The sequence below is a fragment of the Vulpes vulpes genome, chromosome 9 (assembly GCF_048418805.1).
Source record: "Vulpes vulpes isolate BD-2025 chromosome 9, VulVul3, whole genome shotgun sequence".
Lineage (NCBI taxonomy): Eukaryota > Metazoa > Chordata > Mammalia > Carnivora > Canidae > Vulpes > Vulpes vulpes.
In genome coordinates this window covers 81,455,495-81,478,804 of record NC_132788.1, presented here as the reverse complement: position 1 = coordinate 81,478,804, position 23,310 = coordinate 81,455,495, and the positions used below count along the sequence as shown (strand labels likewise).

The window sequence follows — 23,310 nt, the reverse complement described above, 5'->3', positions numbered from 1 at the left end:
ATTGTGTGTTGATGGAAATTCTATCTGTATGTCCATTTGGACAGCTGCAAGCCATATCAGATGTGGCTGTCAACAGCTGCAATGAAATGAATGCAATGAAATGCAATTCAAGTGTGGCTTGTGCAACCAAGGAATTGAATTATAAGTTTATTTAATGAGGCTATTGGCTACCATTTTGGATATTACAGGCATAGAACATTTCTAGCATTTGAGTACCTTTAGGCCAATAAATACCCAATACCCACCCAGTGTATTCCATGTATATTCGAGTGAGGCCAGCCTGGAGGGGTCAACAACTCTATAAGGTCTGTTCTTCTCTTGGAAGATCACCAAATTACAAGACAACAAAACCACACATACAAGCACATATCAAGTCCTCTACTTTTCAAGTCTGCTAACTGCCTACTGACAAAGTGAATGTGATGGCTAGGCCTGAAGTCATGATGTAGATAAGTTTACTTAAGACTCATAAACCATGGTAGGATGTTTAATTTTAACACAGGTGAGTGAAGAATTGGAACTAATGACTTAATCATTCACATTATTTTATTTTATTTTATTATTTTATTTTAAAGATTTATTTATTTATTCATGAGAGACAGAGAGAGAGGCAGAGACACAGGCAGAGGGAGAAGCAGGCTTCATGCAGGGAGCCTGATGTGGGACTCGATCCTGGGAAGGTGCTCATGCTACATAGCATGAGGCAGTCATTATTTTCAAGTCATTCAATTGGATCCATTGCACACTAGCAGGGGCAGGATGAGAAAAATAAGCATTTCCTGTTCTTAACCATCCTCTGCGCACTGTGGGGCTTTAAATATGTCTTCAAAAATTAAATCAGGAAACACTTGTATTGATATGATGGAACCTAAATAAGCAAAGCAAACATAAACCTAATCTATCTCCATTGAATAAAGACACACTCACTGAAATTATAACTAGCAATATACAGAATCAAGTCCTCAGCTGACCTTTCTTTTCCTCTAACAAATTTTAGGGGGGGGAAAGAAAGGAGAAGGCTATACAAAAAGACATTCCTGAAGGACTTAATAAAATACATGCATACCTATCTTTCTAGAGTGTGGACAGGATCATAAACTTCTACTAATTCTCCAGAACCTTCTATATCAATGGAAAATCACAACTATTTTCAGCAGTTGAGTTAAAAAGTTTATTTCGGGATCATACAACCTTGAGTTCAAATCCAGATTTTGCTGCTGACTGCCGGTTTGACCTTGGAAAACTCGTTTAACTTCTCTTTCTCTCTTTTTAGGCTCCTTATTAAAATGTGGGTAAAAATATCTAGTTTACAGTCTTATTATGAGGATTAAATGTGATAATATATGTAAAGTACTAGGCTTAGTGCCTGGTGCATAGTAAATGCTTCACATTGGTAGGCATTAATACCGCTCAAACTGGAGGTCAGAAAAATAGATCATTCCCTGACACAGAATCATTTGCTAGCTGGGCAGGAAAAAGAACTAAGGTATTTTATGCATATTTTCAGAAAGAATTAAAACCAAAAGGGTTAACAAGCTTTCATCCAGACACTATACTCTATTACCCATGTTTCTGCTAACTGTAGGTCTGAATCACTGAAGAAGCAAAGGCTACATGTTGGAAGAAGGTAAATTCAGATCATTACTATGGGGAGTCTGGGCTGGTAAAACATGTTAGAAGGCTTGGAAAATATCTTTATTTGCAAGGCTGTGTTAGATGGTTTATAACAGCTTCCACCATTTAGTGAAAAGTGGCAAAAGTTAGTACTATTTTTTTTAAATGTATTTATTTTTTTGAGAGAGAGAGCAGGAGACAGGCAGAGGGAGAAGAAATGAATCTTAAGCAGACTCCCTGCGGAGCATGAAGCCCAATGCAGGGCTTCATCCCATGACCCTAAGATTGTGACCTGAGCTGAAACCAAGAGTTGGACCCTCAGCTGACTGAGCCACCCAGGTGCCCAGAAAAATACTGTCTCTGTATGTCTTTTACTGAGAGTACATCTATTTAGCACCTCTGATTACAATTTTGTGGTTCAATGCTTTTATGAGAAGAGTTTGAATAAAAGAGCATATTTATGATTCCATTTTGGCAACTAAGGGAAAAGACTGCTGAAATGTCTAGAGCAGTTTTGAAGGCTGCCTTCACACCTACTTCCCTGTTCTTCAGATGCAAGATAGCCAGTCTCAATTTCAACTTTCCGTGGCAGTTAGTCTATCAATAACAGCAGGTGCAGGCAGATAGAAATATCTGCCAGTTCTAGGAAGAACTGACAGAGAAGTAAGAATTTTCTGATGATCCCATCATGAGAAATCATTGGTCTGGGAAAATTGTGGCTCTGGTAAATAAAATATTGCTATCGGTCTCTGTGCCCCTTACAACTTTAATGGCCTCTTATTTTGCCCCTACTAACAGACTAGAACATGTTCATGTGGTATACACATCTTGACCACTTTCTACATCTCAAGAATCCTGAAATTAAAGTATAATTACAAGCAAATCCATTGAAAACTAGCAGCCCATCAAATAGCTATTAATGGTTAGAGGCAGTGTGTGACTCTGGAAAGACAAGATTTAATTTATGTACCTCTTCCTTCAACCCTGTGATGGGACAGACAGGTTAAATGTAACCAGAGGGCAAGTTCATGGCTGGAGATGTACTGTACAGCTCAGATGAAATCCCCACTATGAAATAGGAGTATTAGTGGATTAGTATTAGTGGATGCAGATCTCAGATTGTAATGCCTGTTCCATTGCTATACTTGGCCTAACCAGAAAAAAAAAGACCAGGCTCATATCTTTATGGAATGTGAGCATTTAAGCCCCAGAAAGCCATAAATGCCTTGGCCTTTGCAATAAGTTATTTAGTCAATATTTAGTTGAACATCTATTTTCTGTCAAGCATTGTGACAAATGTTGGCCTTATAGTGGAGAACAGGATGGACATAGTCCTTGCTCTTAAAGAGACAGTCTGATAGTCGATAAAAGAATGAATAAGTATGCAAGGTAATTTCAGATTGTATGAAGTTCTATGATAGTAATAAATAAGGCACTGTAACAAAAAAAATAAAGCAAGGAAAAGCCTGTTTTAGGCAGAACAATGAGGTAAAGTCTCTCTAGAAAAGGTTCCATGTAAATCGATACTTGAGGGGTTCTCTCCTATGAAGAACCCTGGGATGAGGGAAGAACACTTGTGGCAGAAACCCTAGGATGACACCCCAGTGAGTCAAATCCTGTCATAGTCTCTTCCGTTTGAGTGTGGGCAGAATTTGTGGGTAGAATTTTGATTTCTTCTAATCAATAGCACATAACAAGAGTGAAGGGATTTTGCACATGTAATTAAAGTTGTTAATCAATTGACTTTAAAAGAAAAGAGTGATTATCCTGGGTGGATCTGACTTAATCAGATGATCCTTTCACTTTTTATAGGATATTTTATTTAATTAATTAATTTATTTAAAGTAATCTCTACACCCAACTCATGACCCTGAGATCAAGAGTCCTATGCTGCTGCACTGACTGAGCCAGTCAAGTATCCTTCTAGATAATCCTTTTAAAAGAGAATCTAAAATCTGAGACTTGAAGCACCAGGGAATTTCTGTCTTTGTGTTGCTGACTTTGAGGAATCCTAAGTTGCAAGAATATGAGTTGTGCTGACAACATGAGGGAGCTAGTAGCAGATCCTTACCTGTAGAGCCTATGAATGAGAACATAGCCTAGTCAGAACCATAATTCAAGCCTCTGAATTTGTAGCAAAGAACTCAACTATGTTGCGCCTGGACTTTTGACCTACAAAACCTGTGAGATAATAAATGGGCATCCTCTTTGGCCACTACATTTGTGGTAATTTGTTATGCAGCAATGCAATGGAAGCAAATGCAATATTCTAAGTAGGATAACACCTATAAAGTCATTGGGAGGTGTGTTTCATAAATGAGGAGGAAGATAGGACCCATTCTATGACAAAGTAGGAAAGTTTATGATTTATCCCCAGCATTTGACATGCCATATCTAGTGCACAGTAGGTGCTTCAAACATCTGTTGAATGAATGAATGAATGATGAAAGTATGTCACTAAGTAACAGTGTTAAATACTAGACTGCCATTTCCACCCCCACCCCTCAGATTTCAAAGCATTTCATCAATAGATATTTACTGAAAGACCATTATGTACAAAGAACTGTACTGGTGTTAGAAAGCCAAGAAACAGATTAAGAGATAGAGCCTAGCCCAGGAAGCAAATATTCAGCTAACAGATATACTGAAAATTTCCGGATTAGGAAAAAGCTATGTACTTATATACAGATTAAAGACTCCATAATGAGATATGGATAAAACCCAGTAATCCAGGTCATAGCTGAAAGCTTGATAATTTGAGGTTTCTCTTCAGTGTCTAATAAACTATCTGAAAAGCTGCCAAGTACTAATCAAGTCTAAGGGAAATGACTCTATAATAAGATAACCACATCATCAAAGGACATATTGATGATGGTTTGGAGAAACGAAAATGAAATGTTAAGAAAATCAGTAGTTTAGCAATGATGGGAATTCAATATTGAAAATGCAAAGGTATTTATAGATTGGGAAGTTATTTTCCATGTGTTTCCAATCAACTCTTTCAGAATATGTGAAAAAATTCTCCAGAAATTTAGAGAAGATAAATGAAGAGAGCACTGTCATCTTCTGTTAGTTGGAGGCCACGTGTTGGCCCCTGCTGGACATGAGGCACAAGTTATGGCTAAGGGGATGCTATAGTCATACTGCTGATATTTCCAGGAGCTATGGGTGTCATCAGTGACAGCACTACCAGAAATACCTTTCTGCAAAATCAGAATTCACACATGGGGAAACAATTGGCTTCCTTAACTCATACTCCCCATACCCCCCTTAAGAATTAGCTGGGTTTCTCAAGAAGTGTTTATTTGCATTTAAAAATACATGAACAAATAGACCTCCCTCCTTCTAAAACACACTTCAGGGGTGTTTTTCAAGGGAAAATGCTCACATGTTTTAGAATGAAGCAATTAAGGATAACTCATACAGTTAAGCAGAGGGGTGGGTAGGAAGTAGCAGACACCTGGTACAACTGGGCATCAAATCAACTCCAGATTTGGAGGCAACTAAAGAGAAAGGGGGAGAACTGGTGCTTTACATTTTTAAAACTTTTAAAATACCACATCACCACCGCCACCACCACTACCACCACTGCCATCTTTATATTTTATGAAGATAAAAAGCAGATCTTAGTCTCATTTCTCATATGATGCAGCCCATTCTCAAAGACGTTACTCTACTTTTTCAGAGTTGAGTTTAGAATTCAACTCAAATGCTCAAATAGCTACCTAGTTGATTGTTTCCTCTTAAAAGCCTAGGATAATAAAAACAATCATTTCATAATACAAGTTTCTAATTATTTTACATTGATTATTATGTTGAGTATGAGCAAACTCTTCCATGAGATATAGCCATGTATTCTCAAATAAATAAAATAGGCTTAAAAAATTCATGTACAAATATAGAAACATTTGTTAAACCTCTTCGCGTGTGTATGTTTAGTGTTTTGATAGACATGGTTCATGTTACAACAGACAACTGTTATGTAACTGATATAATCACTATTTGATAAACGTCATTTCTCATTTGAGATGAAAACTGCACTTACTGGCAGAGCCTCATAAAAAGAGATCACGGGAACCTTCAGAAAGCACTACCAGAAATCAGATTACAGCTTCCACAAGGATGTGATATGCATAAGAAGAAACACTGTGCACATTTCTGATTTTGGAAGCATCTAAGAATTGCTTTGTTTCATAAGGAGAAGAAGGTCTAGAAAATACAAAACAAAACAAGAAATAATTTAAATAGAGCGTGGTGAGAAAGCAAGCCTTATCATTTTCACTTTTGTATCTTTGCTCCTGTGAGTTGATAGAGTTCAGCAGAGCTGAGCATAATCTGTAAGAAAGTGAGTGAGTGAATCTATAATTTCTGAAAGCTGATTGCAAGGCGTGGGAAGTGGACACTTCATGTGAAAGCTGTTCTGGTCAGTCTGAGACTATTTTCAGGGATAACGTCAGAAAACTCCATGCCTCCAGCCTTAGCATATCAGGGCATTGGTCGCCCCAGCCATGCCTCCCACATCATCCGTGGTGTGAAATGACATAAGAGGGCCAACTGATGAGGAGTTTCTATTTTAAGGATTATGTTTCACTTTAATGCATATTATTTTAAAAAAAACTAGAATATAAAAGCTGTGATTTTGAATATATTACTTCTAAAGATAAGGATAGGTTAAAAAAGGAGTTAAGAATTGGTTTAATTAGAAATATTAGGTAATCATACAGGTAGACTTGGAAATGGCAAAAATCACGAAGGCAGTATTTAAATGGCTGAAGTCTAGAAAACAGTGCAGAAGAGAATTTTCTCCCTATCCTATGGTTTTAATAGTTTCTTTATTGAGATTTTGCTCATTGTTTCTATTGACAAAACACCTATATACTTTGGGCAGAAAATTTGGAAACATAGAAGAGAATAAATGAAAACCTTAAAATCAACCATAATGCCATCTCTAAAGATAAACATGGTTAAGATTTTGCTTTTTTGCCCATCAAGTACTTTTTCCATAAAAATGAGAGTATGCCTTCATATTGCTTCATTGCTTCATTTTCCACTGAGCAGTATTTCGTGTACATTTTCCCATGTGGTAAGATTTCTCCTTCAACAACTATTTTATTGGCTGAAAAGTATTCTCTCATACGGTTAAAATAAAATCTAATGAATGAATTTCTTACTATGGTGAATTAAAGTTGTTTCTATTCTTCCACTGTCGTATGGAATGCTGCAGTGAACATCTTTGGGCTTCATACTCTTATACACATCTCTGGATATTTACTCATGACGAACTGCTAGAGGTAGAGCTGCTAGGTGAAAAGGTTTGCCTATTATAAAGTTGTACTATAACAGATTACAGAAAACTTACAATAACAAATTATTCCAACATACATTATGAGATTACCCATTCCTATAATATCCAGCAATGTATTATTATTACCAATGTTAACTTTAAAAATGCTTTTATTGTTTACCAACACACTTATGTAACTCAGATTACTGAAGACATGGAACTTAAAAATTATCATGTGTCTAGAATTAATTTGTATTTCTTCTTTTATGAATTACCTGCCTATGCTCTTTGTCCTAAATTCTACTGACGTGACTCATGAAGCAATAGGCAAGCTTAGTTTCTGAATAGGAATATAGAACATAATACTACATGTCTTAAGATTTCCTGCCCATAGAAGTACTTTCTTCACATTTCCAATAATTCTCTTTTAGCTAGGGGGATAATTATTATTCTTCGGTGAGAAGATATTATTTTTATAATGTAAAATAATTTTAATCTAAAATGGAACTAGAGGATATAAAATGGAAAGCCTCAAGTTGATTTGATGAAACTTGATGAAACTCAAGGACTAGGAGAATGATTTCTTATAAATGTCCAATTTAGAGAAAACTGATAGTCTCGGAATTTTCTTAAATGATAGGGAGTTGGTCAGGGGTTGTACCATATCAACCTTGGAAGTTTTGCTTACAGTTTCCAGAGGCATGAAAAGAAATGACCCAGGTTAGGTTGGTCTCACAAAATAAGCTGAACTGGTCTGCTTGGGAAATGTTCAAAGCTTGTCTCCTTTTGCTTTTAATTTTAACAATCTCTAACTAGACACACTCCCTTCTTTACACTCCCTGCCCAAACAGCCTACCTCAAACTCTCAGTGGACTTGGCTATAGCTTGCTATAGTTTGCACATGCTGATTGCAATTCCTCACCTGTTTCCAAATAAACTTCTGACAATTTTGAGCTTGCCTCTAGTTTACCTCTTTATTTAGGTTGACATTCCTTGATGTTAGAAGTGGCATCGGAAGGAGATGACTCCTGAAGGATGACCACCCTCAGAATCAAACAAGCTTTACCCTGAGCCCCCTGAGCTCACTGCTTACATGAGTCACTGTCTACTTTCAGTTTGGTGTGTCTCCTTTTGGATTCTGAACTTTCTCCCTTTAGTTGAGCTTCTTGATTCAAGCTCTGTTTAGAGGCATTGTCCTTTTTGATGACTACTTGTTTGCTTTCTTATTGGAAGCATATTAGAATTTTGGTTTAATTCTGTTAAAAGTTTTGAGAGGAAAAATAATTCAGTAATATTGGTAGGCATGGGTAGAGCGAATAAATGCTACAGGAATACTCACTGCCTCCTTAGGAAAGACCAGTCCCCAAAGCAAGAGCCTCCCTCTACAGGATAAGTTGGCCTCAGAGGGCCAGACTGACATTAGATTATCTGTCAACTGCAAGATAATTTCCATGCAACAAGGGACACCTGATCACTGGTTGGAAAACTAGAGCAAAGCCAGGAAAAATATTTCATGAAAGGCACATTGTAAAATAAAATACAACTTCCAACCCTGAAAGCCCGCCCATCAGGATGTTTAGTAATTTTTCTTCAACTCTCAAGAAAACCTCTAAGATGTGGAATCCCAATCATATAAATGTTCTAAGGGTGGCCCTCCCTCCCAGCCCCCCAGCTGGTTTTATATTATAAAACTATGGTTTCTTCTCCTGTATATTTTTGACTAAATAGATCACCTTACTAATGATAATTTAGAACTTCAATGGCCATTATGGGGAACCTTCAGTCTCACTAGGCTTGTTTTTCTCTGGACTGAATTAGAAGTCCATGGCAATAGAACAAGCAATCTGAATGGGATAGCAATTTTAATTGGTACCTAGAGGTTTCTAAAGTATTCAGGATTCTAAAACTGCCTCTTTACAAAATACTACTTTTAAGTGAACTGAAACAAATAAGCAATGAGAGGAGATAAAGAAGCATCTAAAGTCTTTTCCTTGCAGCACCAGTGAAGTCTCCTCTAACCCCATTGCTCCAGCTCTGCTAGACCCACCTTTGCCCTCTTATAACCCCTCCCTTGATCCCAACTCCCCCTCTTCTCTAGTGCTGAAAGCTTGTCAACTGAACTGTTAAAACTCTCTGATGATCCTGCTAAATTATTAATTTCTTATGTTGCTTGGACTGAAGCTGAACTTAGAGCTACAGTAAAAGATTTTCCCAAGGTAACTGAGGATCCTCATAGATTTGCTGAAGAATTCAATACTGTCACTCAAAATTATCAACCTGGCTTCTCTAATCTTTATCAATTAATCTATATGTTTGCTGGAGAAGGTCAAGCCCAGCACAGGATGAAAGCTGCTAATTGAGAAGGCCCTAAGAAATCTTTAGAATTCCAAGTAAGCCAACCACTAGCTCTTTTATATGACCAAGCTGGTGCCATAGCCAAAAGGCTGCATCTGGCCATTCTGAGGGCTCTCCATAAACCAGTAAATTGCAACGAATTCAGGCGTGCATCCAAAAGTCTGAGGAATCTGTTCATGATTACTACAGCAAGCTCCAAATTGTTTTTATTTTTTAAAAGATTTTATTTATTTATTCATGAGAAACACAAAGAGAGAGAGAGAGGCAGAGACAGAGGCAGAGGGAGAAGCAGGCTCCATGCAGAGAGCCTGTTGTGGGACTCGATTCTGGGTCTCCAAGATCACGCCCTGGGCTGAAGGTGGCACTAAACACCCAAGCCACCTGGGCTGCCCTCCAAACTGTTTTTTTTTTTTTTAAGATTTTATTTATTCATTCATGATAGACACACACACAGAGAGAGAGAGAGAGAGAGAGAGGCAGAGACACAGCAGAGGGAGAAGCAGGCTCCATGCAGGGAGCTGGACGCAGGACTCAGTACCGGGACTCCAGGACTGTGCCCTGGGCCAAAGGCAGGCACCAAACCGCTGAGCCACCCAGGGATCCCCTCCAAACTGTTTTTAAAGAAAATTCCGGACTCCCTATAGACATTCAATCCACCAGGGTAGCCTTAAATTCAATGTTTATAAGTGATTTAAACAGATACCTATCTCTGTTAGTCCAGAGAACCCACATAGAATAAGAAACAATGCCCATCCCAATGTTGGTCTTGTCAATTTAGCTAACCAGTTAACCCACACCCTAGAAGATGATGCTAAAAGAAAGGGTAACTAAAATTTAAATCTCCAGCTTCAACAGATGAAATCTCCCAAGCAGACTCTCCTTGCTGGACTCTATCATTATCGTAGAAAATTCAGCCATCAGATAAAGGACTGCTACAAATTAAAAAGATTCAGAGGATGACAGCTTTCCAAGAACCAAGGATCAGACTCCTCCCAATGATGGGGCTCCAAGGAAACACAGGAACTGTTTCTCATTCTACCATTAAAGAGGCTGGAGGAAACCACTCTCCAGATTGGGATGAACCTCTTATAATATTAACTGACACAAGAGCTAATCCAACCCCATTACAATTAAACAGTCCCCCTACTTGGAGTAATATATTTATTCAATTAATAGGGGCCTCAAATAAACCACAATATGTTCCTATTTCTAAATGTATACACTTTTGCTTGGGACATTTGCAAGATAAACTTCCATTTCTCCTCAGTGAATCAGCTCCCATCCACTTATTAGGACAAGGTTTCCTGGAAAAGTACTGTATTGCCATTTCCTTCTCTTGAAAGGGAGAACAAAACTCTTGAGTTAGAATCCCCTGAACTTAAATCCCTTGAATTTCATCTCCAAGAAAATCCAAATCCTTTTTCTTTCACAAGTACTCTACAAAACAGGGAAGATCAAACTTCAGACTTATCCCCATTATTAGGTTTAGTGTCTCCTGCTCTATGGGCAAAACCCTCCAAAGACATATGCTGAATTCATAGTGCCCAAAGTTGAGATCCAAAGTGATCCATTGAAACCTCTCCCCAGAATCAGTCAATACCCCCTGAGAAAAGAAGCTCTCTAGGGCATAAGATCTATCACAGAAGATTATAAAGTGGGACTTATTGTCCCCTCGCACCAATCCTAATATCCCTATTTTACCTGTAAGAAAACCTAATGGTTAAGGACGGAAATTTTTCCAAGATCTCCGAGCAATAAATAACATTGTTATTCCTCACTATTCTGTTGTTCCTAATCCCCAGAGTTACTTCCATCTATCCCTACTGAAAGCAAAGTTTTTACTTGTAATCAACTTATACAGTGCATTCTTTAGTATTCCAGTTGATAAAGCTAACAAATATCTTTTGCCTTATCTGGAAAGGACAACAATATATCTGGATAGTAACTCCTCAAGATTTTGCCGAAAGTCCTTACTTCTCAAATATTTTAAAAGCAGACGTCCTTGATATAAAATTCTCTAGATGCTTCACCTTCCTACAATATGTAGATGACTTACTTCTCTGTTCACCCTCTTAAATACCCCCACAAAAAGACAGTATTCACCTGTTAAAACTCTTAGTAATTAAGGGACACAAAGTCTCAAGGGAAAAGCTGCAATTTGTTCAAATTCAAGTCTGATATTTAGGACATTTAACCTCAGAACAAGGGTTGCACATAGAATCGGACAGCCTTCATGGCATCTTGAGCTTCCCAGAACCTAAAACCAAATGTCAATTACAGGGTTTTTTTGGATAGGTGGTTATTGTTTGGAATGGGATTCTAAACCTGTCCATAATGGCCTACCCCATATGTCTTATTAAAAACCACTAAACATGACCCCATTACCTGGGAAAACCAAGTTGACATGGCCTTTAAAACTTTGAAGGAAAACTTAATAAATCTACCTACCCTGGAAAATCTAAACTATAAGCTACATTTTTTTTTTCTTTTTGTGTGTAAAAAGGAAGGAAACGCCCTCAGAATACTTAGCCCAAAACATGTGGGCCGCTACCAACGTTTGGGTTACTACAGTCAACAATTAGACCCCATGGCCTAAGGTTACTTACCCCCAATGCCTTGGGGCTGTCCCTGCCACTGCATTTCTAGTAAAGGCCACTGAAGAAATAGTCAAGGGATCTTCTTTGGCCATCTTTGTACCTTATGTTGTTGAAGCTCTCTTAAACTCATACCACAACCAACACCTTTTACCAAGCCATCGTATTTCTTATGAAATTCTCTTGGTAAATACCCCTAAAAACACTTTCATTCATTGTGGTAATTTCATCAGTGTTACCCTTCTTCCTTCTCCATGAAAGAACTGCTCCCATGAGCATCTCTAGACTTTGATGGATCATATATTAACCCCTCGTGATGACTTATAAGAACCTCCCTTGACAAATGTTGATTTTTCATGATTTACTGGTGGCTCTTATTTGAAAAATGAAAATGGTAAATATTGTGCTGGATATATGATATCAATTCCTTTTGAAGTCATTGACATCGCACCCTTCCTTTTGGCCACTTTATCCTGACAAGTCAAATTATAAGCTCTTACTCAAGCATATATTCTTGCTAAAGATAAAACCACAATTATCTATACTGATAGTAAATACAACTTTGGAGTAGCCCATGATTTTGGAATATGGAAATGAGGTTTCCTTACTTCCAGGTTTCCTTAAAATGGTCCTTATGTCCAAAATTTATTATATGTTATGCTCTTACCAGCAGCTCTAGCTACTATTAAAATCTCTAGGCATTCTTAGTCTGACTTCCAAAAAGCCTAAGGAAACCATCTCACTGATAACACCACAAAAATAAAATGCTGCTTTTTGGAATTCATAGACTAAACCTGTCATGGTCCAGAAAACTGCTTCCCCTGGTGATGACTTAAGAGAATTAAGCAGAAAATACAACAATTGGCCCCTGGATAGGAAAAACAAAATTGGAGATCTAAAGGCTGTTGGTATCATTAAGAAAAGAAACTCTGGTTCAGACCCAGAAAATATAAAATTTCTGCTACCAGAAAATCTAAAATTTCCATTATTAACTGCCATATATGAATTAAATATTGGCCAACTGATAAAATAACATTAATGAATCAATATTGGAGGGGAAACATTGGCAAGGCCACAAAAAGTATACTTCTTGATTGCTCCTATTCTAAATTTAACTAGGGAAGCCTATCCATACTGCCCCAAGATTTTAATTTACCCAATGAACTATTTGAGGTTTGGCAAATAGATTTCATACAATTGCCCCCATCTCCTGGATGTAAGTACATTCTGGTAATGGTTTGTAAGTTTTCACATTTCACTGAAGCTTTCTCATGTAAACAAGTGACTACCTCTTCTGTAGCTGAAGTCCTAGTAAAAAAGACTATTCCCACTTAGGGAACACCCCTTAAACTTCGTAGTGACTGGGGAACCCACTTTACTGGTCAAATACTTTACAACATATTCTGTTTGGCTAATTCCGTAGCACTTTCATTGTGCTTAGCATCCTCAGTCTTTAGGATTGCAAACCAATCCTAATTTATATTTATATTATTTATATTTATATTTAGGATTGGTCAAATATACAAATGGATTTATTAAGACTTAGCTAACTTATTTGCAACCCTCCAAGTACTCTGGCAAAAAGCATTACCATTGGTTCTTCTAAATTTTAGATCTACTACCATTGGGATACATAAACTTTTTTGCCTTTTGAAATAATTACAGGATGGCTGGTACACTTAGGCCTCACTTTTTTCACACCACAACTAATGATAGGGGATATACTTCAAGCTTGCAAAGGCCTGATCAAGCCAATAAGAAATAATCATACTCTGATAGAACAATCTTTCCCTATGCACTTCCAGGAGATGAAGACATCAAACATCACACCTTACAGCCTGAAGAGCTCATCTATTGGAAAATACATTTCCAAAAAAGACCTTCTTCAACCTTGCTGGAAAGGTTCCTCCCAGGTGTCCTTATCTAACTCCTGTGCAGCCAAATTCAAGGAATAGACACCTGGAATCAGGTGCCACATCTAAACAAAGTCCCAAAACCTGAATGGACTGGTATACCAAATGGTGATCTGAAACTGAAAATTTCTAGGGACTAACTTACCTAACATCTAAAGTAGACAATTTACCCAAGATATCTAGATGAGGTCTGTATAAATTTCCTTCTTTTTCCTCTCTCTTCTCACTCTATATTTAGTTAAATCATGTCATTCATGCTTTCAATTATTCTTCTCCTAGTTTTCTATCATTCTTTAACATATGCTGCTATTCCTACCTTAAAAAAAATCAACTCTCTGGATCTGTTGAACTTACTGATTGTTGGATTTGTGCTAGAGCAAATAATACTCACAATGAACCTGAATTGTTCGCCTGACCACTATCTTTAGAACGGCAAAAACCTATCTGGTAAGGATGTAGGATTCTCCTTTGATGCCTCTGAAATCACACATGTCTTCCCTTTCAAAAGACTGGCACCAAATATAATGGCTTTCCTTTGGGTACTCCTTACCCATAGTGGGATACTCTTCAATCAGGTCTGGACTCTTAGTCAAAATCTTTGTTATGTTTAAAAAACATAACGATGGGAATGGCAACAAAACTCTAGGATAGCTCCCACAAAATGCTTGTAACTATACCATTTTATATAACAGGTGAACATGAATTCACACCCTGTTGGAATCCAGAAGGCTATATTGCCTCATCCATTAATGTGTATTTATGGTGGGACAATGGAAACTAATAATACTGGAAAATTGGAAGCTAATGTGCTCTGCCTCAATACTAGTTCATTGAGAATTAACAAAATATCTGGAAAATGGCAGAAACTTAATTCAGCTTACTTTTCCCCAGAAATCTTCTACATCTCCACCAAAATCATACTTATACTAGATCAGCTCTCTTGTTACTTCAGAGCTACAGAAATTTAAGGTAATCACATAATAACTCCCACAATTCTAATAAATCAGATGATGATTATAATGATTATACTTTTGATCATGAGATCCTCTGTTTTATTCCAGGGAAAAATATTTGGGCAAAGAGACCCAACTGTGCCTTAGAAGACACTGGGTATTTCTTTTTATGTGGAAGAAACATAATCTACACTTCCCCTTAATTGGAAGGGATGTTTTGGGATCACTGGCCTCACTGAAATCAGAAAAATTAGAAAAGCTCTTCCTTCCATTGCTTGTATACATAATCTGGGGTCTTCTATCAACTTAAAAGGGTGTGTCAGAACTGGGAATCCACTGGATGGATGCCTGTATATAACCCTACGGTAGATAGGGTATGAGATAGGCTTTTGTCAGAGCCTTTTTAGCTTAAGTTGGAGTAGCAGACCTTGAAAAAGCAATTCACAGTCTTTCTGTAGTTATGTCTATCACTTTCAATGCTTCTTTCTGAGCTTTTGAATACCAACAAATCCAGATAGACAGTCTTGCTGAAGTAGTCCTACAAAAACTTCAGAGCCCTTAACCTTCTCACAGCTCAGCAGAGGGGAACCTGTGCCTAGTTGGAGAACTTTGTTTTTATGTCAGTAAGTCAGGGAAAATAATAAAAGAACTAAAAATAATGAAGGACAATATCAATTTGTTAGCAGAATTTGGCCAAGCTCCTGAAACTTGGGGCATTTTTGATCTACTAAATCTAGGCAAGTGGAAAAACTGGTTGAGAAGTGTATTTCAATCAATAGTTATCATTGGGCTTTTGATCTTCAGTTTAATCTTTTTAATTAAATTTCTACTGTTTGGTATTAGTAAACAAATGCTTATTCCCCAGTGTATATACAAAATAAAATTATTTTCCTTCCAAGGCTTTTCCTGGAATCCAACTAATAGTGGAAACTAAGCTGTCTACTTCAGAGAGACATAGCTGAGATTCTTCATTTTTCAATCTTCTTGTTGTTCAAACAAGGCAAGTGAAACTCTATATAATTTCCTTCCTCCATGGAAAAGACATCTGAGGACTACCTTCCTAAGCTCCATGGGACATAGAATACAATCTACCTGCACTCCAATTACACTTAAAAAGAATTAACAAAAATCATCTGAATGACATAATTGATCAGAGGTGTTTTTTGGAAAATATCTTGATCCAAAGGGGGAAATGTGAAAGAATTTCAATCTAAAATGGAACTAGAACACATAAAATGGAAAATCTAATGTATGTGTCCTTAGGAAAACAAAACTTAAATCAGCCTGACTGATTTAAATAGAGCCCACCCCAATCCTTCAACAGACTTACCTATAGCTTGCTATTCTTTGCATGTTTGGAATTACAATTCCTCTGCTATTCCTGAATAAACTCATCTTTTTTATGAGTTTGAGCTTGCCTCAATTTATTTACCTCTTTATTTAGGTCAATAGTAATAGTTGCTGTATGTTTTTTCTAACTCATGGAAAACATGTTAGGGGAAAACATAATCCTGCCACTTAACCCTATTTAATAAGATGAGGTGAGAAATGGCAGAGCAATGCATTCATTCCAATAATGTTGCTATTTGTAATAAGAAGAAAAATTGATCTCTGGAATCATTTTGTGACTAGCAGATTTAAGAACACTTAACTAGTTCTGTGATTTTGAAATTACTTATAACCCAAGCAGGTAATTTGACAACCCATATTCTTGTAGCAGAAAAGGTAGTGCTGGTGAGAGGTAGAAATACCACCAGCTCACCCCATTCTAAAAGTGCCACGTGGGATACAATAATATTTTAAATAAAAAGAAAAATTGAATTTAATTTCACATTGAGATTTATTTGGTCACTTTAAAATATTCCTTGACCTATCAAAGAAAATATCTACCTTTGGGTTGACAATCAGTATTCTGAATTGAAATTGGCTGAGAAGAAAATAAGATATGAGGAATATCTTTGACTGTAATATATATATTATATTATGAAATGAGAAACAGATTTCTACTTACTAAAATATCCAGAAAGTTCTGGGTGAGCTACAATGGTTGATACCAGGATAGAGTCTTATCTACCAATTAAAATAAACTACCATCACCCACTTATTAACTCAATAGGCAATTCCTGAGCACCCACTATGTGCCAAGAATTGTTTCATGGAAATATTAGCGAATAAAGCAAAAGACGAGTCATCATCTTCACAAAGCTAACATTCTGGTGAAGGATGGGAACAGAGCATGAGGTGGGTAATAAACAGATAAAAATAGATGAACAACAAATGGAAAATAGTGGTAAAAACTGTGATTAAAAATAGAACAAGGGATTGGGGGGATGCCTGGGTGGCTCAGCGGTTTAGCGCCTGCCTTCGGTCCAGGGAGTGATCCTGGAGTCCTGAGATCGAGTCCCACATTAGGCTTCCTGCATGGAGCCTGCTTCCCTCTCTGCCTGTGCTTCTGCCTCTCTCTCTCTCTGTATCTCTCATGAATAAATAAATAAAAATCTTAAAAAAATAAAGAACAAGGGATGGGATAGAAAGGGACTGTGAGATGTAAGGCAAGAAAGAACTTTCGATGGGGTGGTCTTGGGAGACCTCTTAGAGAAATAGACATTTAAGCTGTGACAGCCATGCAAAAGTCTTGGCAAAGAGCATTGAGCAAAGACAAAGGCTCAGAACCAATTTGGTGTGTTGGGGGAAAAGAAAGAAGTCCAGTGAATGAGTATGTGGGGAAAACAGTATCAGCAAGAGTGGTTCATTCATGCACTGCCTTAAGCCTTAGTGAGGAGTTGGGATGTCACTCTAAAGATATTGGGGTGCCACTGGAATGTCTCAAACAGAAGAATGACATGATCCAATTTATATTATAAAAAGCTTGTACTAGTTGGTGTGTGGTGGGCATGTTATTGTAGGGCAAGAGGGCAGGCAGGGTCACCAGTTAGGTAGATACTGTGGTCATCCAGGTTAAGAGGAGCTGATGCCTTGAACCAGAGGGTAGACATGAAGGCAGAAACAAGTAAGCCTCAAAATCTTGTAGTTCTTATGTTAAGCATTCATGGCACGGTTCTGATACTGTCTGTGGACTTTTCGCCTCTTCTGGTGAAATATAATATATTTTAACAGCTACCATTTATAAAGGGCCCCATGTTGCCCTGGGTTTTATATACATTGAATCCTTATAACAATTTCATGCCAAGCTCATGTGTGAGGAGGTTAACTATCTACCCTAGGCCACAAAGCTAGTGAAGGTCCTATTAAGTTTTACCTTGGTCTGTCTGGTTCTGAGCAAAGCACAACTCAACCAATATACTATGGTGACTTAATTTAACCTACCTTAGGGACAGAAGTAGCCCAGGGAAATCAGAGCACAACCGAGATTCTTTAATGGTTCTTAAAAGGAGAAGGGCAGTAAAACTACCAGGAGGGAAGCCCTTGCTTCCTGGGCTCTGCCCTGAGAATACAGGATCAGAAGCTCCAGGTTTGGGGCCTGAGAATGTGAATTTTAAAAATGCTCCCATGTGACACGCCCTGAAATTTGCAAAGACTGCAAAGAAGACACAACAAATACTCGTTGAATGAATAACGGAAAGGTTAGGTAGGAAATGAACTAGGGATGCCTGGGTGGCTCAGTGGTTGAACATCTGTCTTCGGCTCAGGACGTGATTCCAGAGTCCGGGGATTCTGTCCTACATCGGGCTCTCTGCATGGAGTCTGCTTCTCCCTCTGCTTGTGTCTCTGCCTCTCTGTGTGTGTGTCTCTCATGAATAAATAAATAAAATCTTAAAAGAAAAAAAAGGAAATGAAGATCTAGAGCACCTCATTCCCACAACCCTTCTTTGATCCAGAGAAAATATAGGCCCATTTTGAGTGGGTCTAAGCACAGTGTCAGCTAGCTCCCTCAAATACACCTGGAAATTCATGATGTGACTAATATACTGGTATGATGTACTCAGACCTTCTGGAAGCCTTCTATTTTAAATAATTATTCTTAATGATGAGGTACTAAGTCCATTTGTCACCTCAGCTGAGGAAGTACAAGCCACTCAACTGGTGAACATCTATTTTAAAGGCAAAACCATCTTTTTAAAAAATTGTTTTGATCTTTCAGCTTTTTCAATACATGAGAGTCAGACCATACTCATAAAACCAACTTACCTATTAGACAGGATATACACAGTGTGTAGGGCCCACAAGACTTTTAGGTATGTACAAAAATGTTTTCATTTCTTTTAAAACCAGAGGATAAATATGAACATATTCTGGACTGAATTATATTAAATTTTTACCAGTGTGGCTTTAAAATATTATTTTATTTTTATTTTTTTCAGTTAAGAAGTGGCCCATGAGGGCACCTGGGTGGTTCAGTCATTTAAGCATCTGTCTTTGGCTCACGTCATGATCTCAGGGTCTTGGGATCAAACCCCACGTTGGGCTCCTTGCTCAGCAGAGTCTGCTTCTCCCTCTACTTCTCCCCTCACTCATGCACATGCTTTCTCTCTCTCTCAAATCAATCAATCAATCTTAAATAAATTAAAAAAAAGAAGAAGAAATGGCCCATGAAGAAAACAGTGCCTAGGGCACACAGGAGTGATAATGTGACTCTACTCAGTCACAGGTGGGGGCCCTGGTGATAGACACCTTACCTGGCATGCATTGTATAGAAGCTGATGTTCGAACTTCTTGATCCCAAGAATGTTCTGGAACATCTCATAGAGCTGCTCCTTGCTCAGAATCAGCTCAGAGGCTGCACTGGCTGTCATCCGGGCCTGCTGCTTCCTGGGGTCCTCTTCCCCGCGGTAGATGGCATCAAACTTGGCCATCCAGGAGCTCAGGACAGTCTCCTTGCTGAGGCCGTCAATCTCGGGCAGGCTGCGCACTCTTTTCTCGATATGCTTCTTGAAGACTTCCCTGGAGTCATTGGCGGAGCAGCCCCCACTCTGCACCATACGGGCCACACGATCACTCTTCAGGAACACCTGAGAAAGAATAAGGACAGGCAAGATATTAGGGACTCAGCCCTGGAAATACCAGTTTCTTAGGACTGACTGATGGCTGGGCTGATTAGTATTATGGAAGGGACCAGCATCCTGTCCCACTACCTCGTAGCTGTGTGAACTCAGAGACATCACTTACATGTTTTGCTTTTGTGTCCACATCTGGAAAATGAAAATAATAATAGTACTTACCAGGTAGCTAAAAGGATTAAATGGGACAGTAATATCGTGAAAGGCAATGTATACTACATAGACTCTGTTCAAACTAGGTGGGCTCTTTCTCTGCCACTTATTGGCTGTGTTTCTCTTGTCAAGCTAAGCTCCTTGTATCTCCGTTTTTTCATCTATAAAATGGGATAATAGCAGTTTCTACATCATACGTATTTTTAAATGAAGCTTAAATGGATCCATACAAGATAACGACTTTAAAAAGTGGCCTATAGTAATGACATTTGGGTTATTTTTATGGTTATTATTATTTTTTTTACTTTTTAAATTGAAGTACAGTCAATATACAGTGTTAACATTAATTTCGGGCATATAACATAGTGATTCAACAAGTTCATATGTTACGCCACGCTCACCACAGTGTAGCTACCATCTGTCAGCATACAACACTACTACAGTACCATGGACTATATTCCCTATGGTCTGCCTCTTATCCCTGTGACCTTTTCACTCCATAACTGGAAGCCTATTATCTCCCACTCCCCTTCACTCATGTTGCCCATGCCCTACTTCCTCCCTTCTGGCAACCATCAATTTGTTCTCTGTATTTATGAGTCTATTTCTGCTTTTTATTTATTTATTCATTTGTTTTGTTTTTTAGATTTCACATGTAGGTGTATTTGTCTTTTTCTATCAGACTTATTTCACTTAGAATGATACTCTAGGTCCATCCATGTTGTAGCAAATGGCAAGATCTCATTCTTTTCTTATGCCTAAGTTATATTCTTATGTGTGTACATGTGCATGTGTGTGTACACATAATAAAGAAGTGGTGTGTGTGTGTCATCTATTGTGGACACTTAAGTTGTATCTATACCTTGGCTACTATACTGCTGTGCTGAACATAGGGGTGCATATATCTTTTCAAATTAGTGTTTTTGGTTTCTTGGCTAAATACGCAGTAGTGGAATTACAGGATCATATTGTATTTCTATTTTTAATTTTTTGAGGAACCTCCACACTGTTTTCCATAGTGGCTACATCAATTTACATTCTCACCAATAATGCATGAGCATTCCTTTTTCTCCATATCCTCGCAACTCTTCTAAGCCAGGGTGTCTCCGAGTGCTCACTGCAAAGGTGTCCTAGCACTATGATTGGAGCTGAGGTGAGGTCTGCGCTGAGGAACTCCGTGGAAGGCATGCATGACCTGGAACTAAGGTCCTTGGGTGGCTGGAACCAAGGAGGGCATGGACTGCAGTTCCTGGGGTATTATGCACAGGGGATGCCCTCATGGGGGTTGGGGGATCCTGGGGCCAAAGCAGGCATGGGCCACAAGGTCCTGGAGCACTGTGCATGCACCAGGGTGCTCTGGCAAACTGCCTCAAGCCAAAGTGGTGTGGGCCTACAGTGTTCTGGGTGCTCTGTATCTGTGTCATCTTGTCCTATTAGCTAGAGCTGTAGTGAGCCATGACCAGAGATGTCTGGGTATGCACAGGGCTGGGGTCACCTTGAAGGATGGGTTAGGCTGGCGTTGTCTAGAGGCCCTGGGCTTGCTGAGGCCTCCAGAGGGCTATGGTGTCCAGACCAGTGCTCCTGTCATGTGGAGGGGGTGTAAACCATGCTGATTACCGGTCTCTCTGACCCAGAGTTCCAGCAGCTCCTCTGCCAGCTGGCCATGTTCTGGTCCCTTTGTATTGTCATTGCATTTTTATACCGTGGCTTTTTTCTGTGCCCTCCGGGTACCTCAGCACTGTCCCTCCCTACTGCATTTAGCAGCCTTGTGGGTGTGGAGTCCCTTTGGTTACCCTGTCCCTGTCTCTTACTGGTCTCCTTGTGGTCTCTTCAGTTTTTATCATGCAGAAGCTATTCAGTCAGCTCTCACTTCTTCAGGAGGAATTGCTCCATAAGTAGGTGTAGATTTGGTTTGTCCCAGTGGAGAAGGTGAGTTCAGGGTCTTTCCACGTTGCCATCTTGGACCAGAACCCCACGTAGTACTGTTACTACGTGCAAAGTACCTGGCATGAGGTCTGACACTTACATGTTAACCATCATTTATATTTGATTTTATCCTCTCAATGATGCTCACCACACTTGAAAATTGAACAAGAGTTGGGTAAATATGTATTTAATCTCTCTCTTCCTGAAATGTGAACTCTATTATGACTGTGTCCTCCCTGTCCCCTACAATGTCATCCACCTCTAGTATAGAGCCTGGCACTTTAAGAGTGAATGAATAAAGAAGGTAGGCATTATATTCAGTCCATCTTATAGACTGAAAACCAAGACTCCAGAGAGGGATAGAGACTTGTTCTTGGTAACTCAAACTGTCTGATTACAAAGGTTTTTTGGTTGTTTTTGTTTTTGTCTTCACCTTGGTTCCTTCCTTCCCTAAGGGTCTCACCTGCCTGGTGGAGAGCCTCTTCTGTCTGATAAAGAACCCCTGGTTGTTTTGTTGGTGCTGCCTAGGGTCATGGGACCAAGCCATCCATTAAGAACAATTTACTTTTGCTCCAGTGCCCACCATTGGGAAGTATACATAAGCTACATTGTTCTAGGGTGTAATACAAGTGGTGAAACTGCTGCTTCATATTTATGAAGAGGAAACATCTGACACTTTTGAGCTGTGTCCTGGTCACACTTGAGAAGGTGCATAAATATCCTTCCAGAGGCAGAACAAATGTTCGCTCCCCTGTCAGATTTCAGGAAATGCCCTTGTTAGCCAGGAGACAGCATTGCTTGGGGGACTCTCATTGCCTCCTGCTTCACTGCAAAGCCTTCCTTGGGGAGGAGAGATTTTAGAAAGGTGGTCTCTATCCACTCCCAAATTAATGAACTCATGTAGAATGAAGGAGCGCTGAGGGTTTTCTTCACAGGCAAGGGCCATGGCCTGCTCTTCTGTGCCTGGGAACTAACCTGTACTCAGTTGAGACCTCAGAGTTCATTTAAAAATCAATTGTAGAAAAAGAACTTCAACTAAAACCTCAGGCCTTATGAGATTTAATGAAATAAAGGATTTACCTGAAAATCTGTAATGTTTAATGCAGATAGTTTCTCCATTTACCTAATACATTGTATCTCAGTTATAGGTCTGGGTCTCAAAGAACATTAGAGTATTGAGGCAAACAGAGTATAGCATTTCTGGAGTACATCATTGAGGCAGAAGCTATAAACCATGGTCCCAGGCCAGTTCTACTACTAACTTGCTGTGTGACCTTGGGTAAATCACCTCCCCTCTCTGGTTCTCCAGTTTCATATTTGTACATGAAGAGAATTGAACTAAAAAAAATTGAGGTTGCCCTTTCCACTGTAATGTTTATACTCTTCTTCATGATTACATTCATCCTTTCTTTGGGCACTCACTAGGTGGAAGGTACTGTGCTAGGTGCCAGCAATACAGTGGTGGGCAAAACAGATCCAAATTCAGCCTTCATGCCTGCA

The 23,310-nt window shown here is 38.8% G+C and overlaps 1 protein-coding gene across 14 annotated transcripts in view; it reads right to left on the bottom strand.

Annotated features, from left to right (window-relative positions):
- Positions 1 to 23,310, bottom strand: part of CADPS (calcium dependent secretion activator) — a 456,612-nt gene that overhangs the window by 322,733 nt on the left and 110,569 nt on the right. For all 14 annotated transcript variants that reach the window (XM_072720539.1, XM_072720526.1, XM_072720534.1 and 11 more), the window contains exon 3: positions 19,351 to 19,683. In XM_072720539.1, the coding sequence (XP_072576640.1) occupies positions 19,351 to 19,683 (333 nt within the window). The remainder of the gene's footprint in view (positions 1 to 19,350; positions 19,684 to 23,310) is intronic.